At 39.7% G+C, this 10238-nt stretch overlaps 1 protein-coding gene across 1 annotated transcript; it reads right to left on the bottom strand.

Annotated features, from left to right (window-relative positions):
• Positions 1 to 1063: 1063 nt before the first annotated feature.
• Positions 1064 to 9310, bottom strand: LOC144644544 (chondroitin sulfate ABC exolyase-like). The gene is made up of 4 exons (XM_078504056.1): positions 9287 to 9310; positions 7529 to 7615; positions 4049 to 6057; positions 1064 to 2793 (listed from the first exon to the last, which is right to left on the bottom strand). Exons 2-4 carry the CDS (start codon positions 7596 to 7598, stop codon positions 1366 to 1368), a joined length of 3507 nt encoding a protein of 1168 aa, XP_078360182.1. The 5' UTR covers positions 7599 to 7615; positions 9287 to 9310; the 3' UTR covers positions 1064 to 1365.
• Positions 9311 to 10238: the final 928 nt, after the last annotated feature.

Genomic DNA, 10238 nt, shown 5'->3' with positions numbered 1-10238 from the left:
CATAGCCAGGCATTGTAAAGCACTCTACAGTTTAGGGATGCATTGGTGCATATTAACCCTCTGAAATGACTACCACCTTAGACGAAAATTAAGAACCCAATGTATATTTTAGACCTGTCATAGTAAAATACCTCATGTAAGCTACCGCATAAGCTTGACAGTTTCAATGGCTCCTTGCGAGAGGTTCGGCTGTTTTAGGAGATTTTTCTGATGTTCCCTATTTATAAAAAGATAAACATTATGGTTTCAACGTCTTGCTCACGTCTTAAAAGATACATATCAGTACCTTTCATCAAGGGCAAGTTTGAAAATATTTTAAAAACCTTTTCTCGCGATTCCCATGACGTAATAGAAATTATGCATAGTGAATCCCGGGATTGAATGTGTGTATTATATTCTTTCCTGAACATTGTCAATAATGATCGAGCAGTAGAGCGAATAAAAATACCGCTAAGGACAGACTGAGGACCAAGGGCGTATGGCACTTATTAGGCTGGAGATATCGAATCCCACTCAAATATGGTGATTAGGTAAAATCTTTAAGACCATCTTTTTGTTAAAGCGTTCTTTGGCGTCAGTATCCTTTTATTCGCTTCATTCAAAATTTCCCATACAGTCTTATTACTAACAGCGCAAACGGACTTTGAGCATTAAATGTTTTTATTATATGGCTACAATAGTACGCGCGCTCTGATTGGCTGCTGAGCGGGCATTATTTTCTTGTAATGACCGGGCATTATGAAAATTTTTCTCGGCTCGATGATTTTTTGAGTTGTGAGTAAAAGCTACTAGCGAGGGGGCAAAAAAAAACAAAAACAAAAAAAGCCGACAAAATATAACTATCTTTTCAATAACTTAAAGAAAAATATAAGCATACCAATACTTCTTTAGTATGACCGACGAAGAGAGCCAAAGAGAGCGAGAGCGAGGTTTGCCTCCAGTGTTTTTTTCCCTTGATTATACTCTTCTTTTGAATAGTGCTTAGAGGCCATATAATAAATAACTTATTAACCTCGTCCGTTCGGTCATTACAGGGGAATCTTAGACCTCGACCTTCATGTATTGACCGAGCGATAGCGAGGTCAATACATCAAGGCCTTGGTCTGAGATTCCCCTGTAATGACCTCACTCTCGGTTAATAACATGTAGTATTTATTGATTTCGAATGCATTTGTCAAACAATGATTGTATTCATTATATTTTAAATTAACTTGTTTGTCTCCCACGTTTAACAATTTTCATTTTAATCAAATTTTACGCCCTCTTAGTGTCTTTGAGGGTTTTGTAAATTCAGTATTTTAATCATTTTCACACGTTCTGTGGATTGTGGCCTTCTATAAGACAAAAGATGCGCAAAACGAAATGTTAAACTCTGGTTAATTTTACTTCAACACTGAAGCCATTCTTGAGATTCTTAAATTTAATATCTTTCCCATTGCTGCCTATCTCCACATTCGGAGTGTAGCCATTTGGGTTAACGTGAACTTGTGTTTCAGCGATGGTTGTCGTAACTTGCTTCCTCAGAGTCACCGTTACCGATTTTCCTACACTGGCTTTGTTGTACAGCAACTCTTCGCCAACGTCACCCGAATAAACAGGATCAGTGCCTGTCACGTCAAAGTTAAGGTCGGGAGAGCTTATACCAAGGTAGATAAATCCTGTAGTTTCCTGCACCATTATAAGACAATCTCCACTAGTGATGGAGGCTACTGGGCCACCTGATGGCAGCGGCCTGCTAGCTACAAATATTACATATCCTGTAATAGGAGCGCTGAGGGCTGACCACGTCTTTGGTGACTTTAGAAACTGGACGACGTGGGCGGTGGAATCATGCTGCAAAACTTTGTAAACTTCACTACCTGTTGTTTCTTGCGCCGTTGCGATGTCAGTCAGTGGTGTGTGATACGATGTGGTCGGTATCAAGACAGCGTATTGGTATTTCGGTTGAGCCCTGACATGTTGGAACCAAGCAGTGCCATAAATCCCAGAAGTATCTTTCTTTCCATTGTCAGATTTTGAAGACTGGCTTTTTACGGTAACGTGTAAGATTGATTTGCTGGGACTTGGTATGTAGTAAAAGTTTCCTTTGGCATCAGTGAGGGTTGTGTAGCTTGAGGATGCTGATGGGACATGATTGTAGTTAGATGACGCAGTCTTTTGAGCTCCACCAACCTTAATGAATGACGAGGCATCTCCAGAGGCAAGCTTGTCTTGAAATAGAGTAGTTTGAATTACTTTACCGTTTGTGTGTCGGGCTCTAATATTACTCCCTAAGCACACCAGCAAGTTTTCAAAACTGAAAACTGATTTTTTGAAACGAAAATTGATTCGTTTTCGCCAATCCGATGATGAAAATCCGTAATCTGGTTGTAGAAAGCTCATGCCAAACAGTCCATTTTTTAAGGTCATTGTTCCTTTAAACGTTACACTTCCTGCTAGCTTACGTCTGTTGTAAAACCTTCCCGCGCCTATATTTAAGTCGTTTATGTTTGGAGTTCCCATTGCAATGGTCGTTGTTCCAGGAGTTTTAGCCCAGTCCCATCCGTGGTCGACGTCATGTACCTTAAGGGCATCTTCACTGTTTGCAATCAGAAGTGCACCGTGACTGGCGAACAATCCATAAACATTTTCTTTTCCCGAAGCTTCGATGTCCCAGACGAACCGGTTGAATCCCTTGACCGTCACAGCCCAATCCTTACGCCGATGGATTGATAGAGCGGCAAAGTTCTTGGACCAGTGACCTTCAGGGGATGGTTCGGCAGATATGCCTTTACAAACAGCGGTGTATTTTACCTAAAAAATTAACAAATACAGTCACTGAGATTTTTTATATCTGGCGAGTTTCGCTGTATTGTCACGATTTCTCTTATAGCGCAATTCTAAGTTTATTCTATTTGATCAATTAATATTCTTTACTTTTGTAACCCAGTGCTTTCTATAACTAACTGTGACAGGAGAGAAATTGTGAAATTCCGGTTATAAGTCCTCCCGCTTAAGGCCTCTATGGTTATAGGCCTATATGTACATGCAAATAACAATTATACATCGGATTACAATACCCCCAGGATATAAGCCCCACTTTGCCGGATGACAGTACTAAACAGTGATAAATGTTGTTTTATTATGCTTGTTAACTTAAAAACGTATTTCGATCGACACTGCCGTGGCTCGTTTCGAAACGTTTCAATTCATTCCGCTTATAATCCCCCCCCCCCCCACCTGATATAAGCACCTCCGTTTATAGGCCAGCACAAAACCCCTTACGAAGTTGATTTAGCCCAGGGCTTATAACCAGCACTGGATGGTATGTCTTGTTCAAACCTTAAAAGAGCGTTTCTTAACTCGTCACCCTCCCCCTTTTCCTTTTATGACCTTAAAGGAGAAGTTCACTCCAGAATGGCCATTTATTTTCTTTGCGCCAATAAAAAGTTTATACAAAGATATGTTATTCACCAAAATTTCAGCCTCCAACGTGCACTATAACCCTACGAAATCTTTCTTAAAACTCGACAACTGAACGCCGCCATCTTGGAGCTGGTAATGTATGCGTGACGTCAAAGAGCTCAGCCTGAAGTTTGGAGGGAAAATTTAGATACTCGAAACTCCTTGTTTTTTTCGAAGTGGCTTTTGTTTGTCAAAATGCCTGTTTGTGCATTTCCATTTTGCTCAAACAGAGCTCCAAGAAATACAGAAAACAAGGAGTTTCGACTATTAAAATTTTCCGCCAAACTTCAGGCTGAGCTCTTTGACGTCACGCATACATTACCAGCTCCAAGATGGCGGCGTTCAGTTGTCGAGTTTTGGGAAAGATTTCGTAGGGTTATAGCGCACGTTGGAGGCTGAAATTTTGGTGAATAACATATCTTTGTATAAACTTTTTATTGGCGTAAAGAAAATAAATGGCCATTCTGGAGTGAACTTCTCCTTTAAAGGAGTTTTACTGACATGTAAGATAATGTGTAATACTACCTGTTTACATTAGGTAACTACCTATTAAGGAAAGGCTATAGGATACAAAGTGATACGATGAGTAAATCTTAATACTCACTGCCTCCATAATTTGCAGAGATCCCAAACTGTTGTAATAGTACTTGCTCTTCTTTGGCTTTCCGTCTTCTAAATAATCGTTCACAGTTGAGTCCTTATATAATCGCAAAAACATTTGTGTCTGCGGCCGGTTCAGATCGCTCACTCTTATTCCTGTTGGCATTGTGGAACTTGAAGTGGAAGGGTGGGAAACGCTGATGTAGGCATAGCCTGCTAAGAGAGTCTTTATTAGCTTCTTGTTAAAGTAACCTGGGTAACGTCCATTAACACTGGTTGGGGTGGAATACTTGACAGCTACAAGACGCAGCGTCTCCAGTGCTCTTCTTATGTTGTTGGTTGATGTTGATGATAAAGCGAATGAAGTTCCTCCAAGAAGATATTGGACAAAAGCTGCATTATGTAAGGCTTGTGGAACATAGGATGATGCATAAAACCCTTTATGGTGAAATCCCGTGAAGTCGGGCTTTATGACTCCTCCAAGTCCCTCGTTCACCGATACAGCGTTGTTCATCCACCTAAGTAGCGCGTCCATATCCCGGAGTTTTGCTTTCTTTTCGTTATCGTTATCACTTGGCATCACCAGCACAATGATGAGCCTGTACAGCAGCAGCGTGATCATACGGTCAGCAGTCGTTCCTTTGAATTCAAATGTCGGCGTTTGATAAATCTCTCCAAAGTCGTTGTACCATTTGGCTGTGCTGATCAAATCCAGCAATCTACTTTTGTTGGAAGAAACGCTTAGAGAGTCACTGAGAAGGAACAGAGTGTGCATAAAACCGGCGCTATCCTTGTTCATTTCGTGATCCAATGATCCAACACCACTGCCATCTGCAAATCCTTGCTGTTTTACATAGTCAAGAAGATCATTTATCTTGTTGAGTCGAACAAGGTTGAGAGTGTTTATTGCAGCCTTTACTTGATTTACAGTCAGCGGTCTCGCAGAAGGCAAATAACTTACAAACAGTCTGCGCATATTGCTATCTTGCCCAGCGATAGCAATCTGTGCATTTTGCACTTTGTCTGAGTTTCCGGAGTTAAGGTCGGCAAGTTGTTTTGTCGCAGTATTTGTAACTTCGTCAGTACGGGACCTTATGTGGTATTCCAGCGCTAAGGGTAGAAGAACTGTTTCAAAGATAAAGCCAAACTTTTTTCCAAGTTTGCAGTTTCTGCAAAACAAAGGAGGTCCAACAATTTTTCCTCCACTGAAGGTCAGTTTGTCATACTCTCCATGTGCCTTGTCAACAGTTTCTAAAAGGGAATCCCATCTTTTCTTTAGAAAGCTACCGCTTGGGAAGCTAGTAGTCGCTTTTTCTTCATCGCAATAATAGTTTTTGAGCCGGTTTTTGATATGGTTCAAACTCTTCCTCTTTTGTTCGTCAATTGTCGTCGGTGATGCAGGAACGGCTTGTTGACTCCACTTGTAAGTTTGTTGCCAAAAATTGCTCTTATCATACATTGCCAAACCATACGGGCTGATTGGAGGAACCACTTTGTCTCGAGACTGCTTCGATAAACTTTTCTGAAACTCGAGTGCGTCTATGTAGATGGTGTCTGCATCTGTTAGGACAAAGTTAACTTCGTCGATTACAGCGCGCCCAGCCAAGCTACTAGCTGTTGATTTGCATTCTGCAAACTTCACCCAAATTCCTCTCCATCCTTTAAAATTCAGATTAGCGCTGAAACTTCCAACAGTTGTCGTCGTGGCACGTTTGAATTGTACCCCCAGTGACTTTCCTGAAGAGGGCGAGTCCTTGTAGATCCAAACTTTCACTCCTCCGTGTCTAAGCCAGGAGTTCGGGATGGTGAACGTTGATGTTTTGAGTTGCAGTGTTGAGGCACCAGTGGCAGTCCATTTAAGAGACTTTGTTCCGCTCTTTACAGTCTTGGGGTCTGTTGACAGAGTTACTGATCCTGAGGATGATGGAATGGGCAAAAAGCAGCCTTTCTGTCCAGGAATCGCAGGCTCGAAATCAAATCTCTGATTGTGGAGGCAAGGAGTAGAAGATGTAGCTACAAAGAAGAAACAATAGTTTAATTGAAAACTAGCAATTTTCATAAGCAGGTGGTGTGCGCTGGTGAAAAGTTTATACAAGAAACGGATGCATTTTACGTACTTCAATAACTTTTATCTACTCTACTAGGCGATATTAGCCAAATAACGCCCCCTCACTTTGGTAAATGACAGGAAATCACTAGAAAGGCCTTTATGTCCTTTAGTTCAAAATTGTGATGGTTTGCTGGGGCTGTATTCCGCTAACCCGCTAATGCGCTAATCAATAAAATGCTTTGTAGTAAGCTTTAAATCTCAATAGGCCATTTCCGAGTTACCCTTTGCCTCTGTTTTAAAACGAGTCTAAGTGCGAAACCATTCAAATGAAAATGAGTTTAATTTGCATGAAAATGGACCTTAAGGTGAAACTCATTTTCAGGTGAATGGCTTCGCCCGTAGACTCGTTTTGAAACAGAGGCAAGGGGTAACATAAATTTAGTTATTCCTGTGGATGGGGTAGGGGGTGGGAAGCACCTAAATGTGCGCCCTACGTAAAACGTGGGGTATACCTCTTGTTAAGACGTGTACGCGCATCCAAGATTGGAATGGAATTTGGAGTGTTGGTTTTTGTGGAGGGATGAAAACCGGAGAATCCGGATAAAAACCCTCGGAGCAAGGACAAGAATCAACAACAAACTCACCCACATATGGCACCGGGCCGGAATTGAACCCGCGCCACATTGGCGGGAGGCGAGCGCTCTCACCACTGCGTTCTTACTGCTCTCACCACTGTACCATCCCTGCCCCCTTTAGATGAGTAAACTAATTGAATTGATTTAAGCAGAAGATAACCTCACGTTTTCATTCAAAACTAACTGATTTTTGCGCAACCTAATGGATTAATAGACCGTAGCAATGACGTCATAATGTGATCATAACCTAAGTGCAGCACGCGGGGATTCTTTCAGTTACAGGAAAAAATAGAAATACTGTGAGATCTATAACCTGGCACATAAATAATCATCAACACAGAACTGCTATGAGAAGACACTAAAATAAAATATTTTTAAGTAAATTTGTCTAGCATCGATTGCCTGTTTAGAATGTAACTGACACAAAAGTTCAGGAAAAAAGGAGGACTACAGGTTTTCTTAGCCCTTCCTTCAGGTGAACAAGCAATAATAAAGATAATTATTGTGTAATCTTTGCATGCTTCGAGAAATAAAGCAAAAAAAATATCACCTTTCAGTCTAATTAGATTAAGCGGGAAGATACTTGGTCAGATGCAACGGACGTATACCTGGTCATTAATTCACAAAACTACAATCAGTATAGCGACAAACCAGTTATTTATCAAGGGTGTGGCATTTTATTGCTGCCAAGGCGCAAGGCAGCCACCAATGCATTTCTGTCTTTTTTTCTTCTTCGTCTAAAGTACGTTTTGTGATGTAAGAGGCATATGGCTGGCGCCAAATGTGTAAAGCAACTTACCTTGGATGTGAGTTATGAATACAGTGAACAGCAGGTAGCACAATCGCTGAAAAACAACGAAATTGTACATGTTTCCCCTACCTCTCCCTGTAGAATAAAAATTATAAACGAAAACACTATTTTAGAACACTTCTGGAGTTTCAAAATAAATCCAGCTCTTTTAAAGGTCAGCTGCATTAAGTGATCAAGAAAATGCTCGCATTATTGACCGTTCGTAAAAACGAAACAATGACTCTAAAAATAAATCAACTTTGTTTAACGAGGGTTGCACGTAACAGTGTTGCAACTGACAAACCTGTGGCCCTCGAATTCCCGATCGAATTGGAATTTAGAAGTGTTGGTTTTTGTGGAGGGAAGAAAACCGAAGAAACCCGGAGAAAAACCCTCGGAGCAAGGACGAGAACCAACAACAAACTTAGCCCACATATGACGCCGAGTCCGAGAATCGAACCCGGGCCACATTGGTGGGAAGCGAGCGCTCTCACCACTGCGCCATCCCTGCTCCCCACTCTTTCTTGGAGCTTGGCAATCTGTCCAAGATGAAAATAATGAACACATTATTCCCGAACATGTAAAAAAACCTTATGTATTTTTTAGAATGGGTCAACTTTTATACGCCTTTGTTTACCCGCGCTTGCATTTCCAACTCCGATTAGAGCATTCGTTGTCACTTCTTTAATTTTTTTTTCAACGGGTTCAGTGAGTGTGCCATAAATCTTAAGCAGAATCGATTTATTCATCTCAGTAATGAAAATACTTGCAGAGCGTTTAAACGCAGTCAGTGTCTCGTGCCGTGATTTTATGCGAGACGTTTCACTTCCACAGTACCCGGTATCGTACGGGTACCGGGTAGACAAATCGGATTGAACACTGAAGACAGAGAAAATAAAATCTCTGAACTTAAGCTCAGTTCTTTTTTCTCTTCAGGCTATAGCAATTCATTCAAATCCGTTAAGGTTTATTTAAAAAAAAAATTCATGTTTAGTTGACTACGGAGCTGTTCAATCTCAGATTACGTCATAGACTTCTCGTTTTAAGAGGAACGGGCGATCTTCGCTTGTTATTTTAAATCTAACACTGAACTTTTTTCTCTTGGTATATAAGACAATGGCTTTAAAATTAATAAAACAAATACTCCTTTTAACTTTATGTAATCAACAATGACGAAATTTAAGAAAGGAATTTTAATTTAGCAGAAATAGTGAAGATTTGTTATTATATAGAGTGTATTTTTGTTAGTACATTGTTTTTACTCTTTTTAGTGATGAGAGCCTTTCTTTGAAAATTTACTGTGCTCTGTTTTCATTTCACATCTACTCCTATCACAACTTGTTGTATACTTTATATATGAATGAATGAAATAAAACATGTATTCAATCCTTTTATCAAGTTTTTTATCAAGTTGCCAAACCTCGTCAAGGCACCTCTAGCGAACACAGCAATATTTACTTCCCTTTTAGAAATTACGTAGTAAGAAGGGAAAAGGAAGAATTAGGCAATAAATACATCAATCTCTAGGGAAAAAACGAAACCAATAACGATTCTGTTTATTTTAAACTGAGCTTTTTTAAATTGGCACATTATGTACTACTTTTGCTTAATTCTCATGTTGCTGGCCAAGAAATTCCTTTATAAAACGGTAATATTTTCGGATGGATTATATGAACAAATATCAATAACCGATGTCCAAAGAGATCACTAAACTTAACTTCACTGATTTTCGAGTAATCATATCGTATAAATAAATGTCCAACTTACCTAACACATTTGATTGTGACTTGGGCTCAGGTGTAACAGGGAAGTAAATATGTGGGGTTGTAGTGCTTTGTTAAAGGAAATCTTAACAGAAACACGTCAATATTACTTAGCACTAAAAGTATTTTAGAAATGTTCTCTTAGAAACAGGACACTTGAGTCCGTGACAATTTTACAGGTGTAATTGTTCTATGATTGGATGTCCTGTAGAAAATTGTGGCAGCTGACTCGCTCACTTGAACTGCTAACAATTTTTCACAGAAATTTAGCGATCACCCAGGTGCAAATGCCTTTTGTTGTGACGAACGTAAATGTTTCCAGGAAATATCATATAATTACGAAGAATGAGTATAACCTTATCTGTTACCACATTCGTTTACATTACTTCTCAACACTCAAATAGTTTTTTTTTAAAAATGACATCTTAGAAAAAGAGTTTAACCTCGGGGTGATTTCACAGGTGTATATTTTAAAGAATGAATGACCCGTGAAGAGATATGACAGAATCTTTTTCGCTTTTTTCCATACCATGGGAATATTTTCTTGCCTTAATGCAAATTAACTTATTGAAGACAACGAAGCTTATCGCTGTTTCAATAAATCGAGTATTCTAAAACAATTTTTTTTTAAATTGTACGAAAGGCTGCCAAACGGCTGGTCGTGAGTGGGAGAGCATGACCTGTATATAACACTCATACCACAAGTCCATGGTACCGACGTTTTCAAGAATGTAACCTTCTAATTATCTTACGCTTGCCCCTAAGTCGATAGTTTGTTAAATTCAGTTACAAAAGAAAAACTATAATATTCCTCCTCTTTACCCTTTCGTTGCCTTTCAATTCTGTGTTTTGATTTGCAATACTTAAATTCATTCGTTCCTATTCAAACCATTCAAAGATACGAAGCAATTAAACGATCGATGGTAGGAACGCCCTCTTTTAACGGAGAAATAACT

Source organism: Oculina patagonica, chromosome 2 (genome assembly GCF_052425735.1).
Source record: "Oculina patagonica isolate OP01 chromosome 2, crgOcupat, whole genome shotgun sequence".
NCBI classification, from domain to species: Eukaryota; Metazoa; Cnidaria; class Anthozoa; order Scleractinia; family Oculinidae; genus Oculina; species Oculina patagonica.
Note: the sequence above shows the minus strand (reverse complement) of the source record. Positions and strands in the feature narration are given on the sequence as shown.

Bases quoted from the DNA above. Each gene is read 5' to 3' on its own strand.
- LOC144644544 (XM_078504056.1), bottom strand. From the start codon at position 7,598: ATGTACAATTTCGTTGTTTTTCAGCGATTGTGCTACCTGCTGTTCACT. The intron at 6,058-7,528 runs GTAAGTTGCTTT...TCTTCTTTGTAG, and splicing joins ATTCATAACTCACATCCAAG to CTACATCTTCTACTCCTTGC. The intron at 2,794-4,048 runs GTGAGTATTAAG...TTAATTTTTTAG, and splicing joins CTCTGCAAATTATGGAGGCA to GTAAAATACACCGCTGTTTG.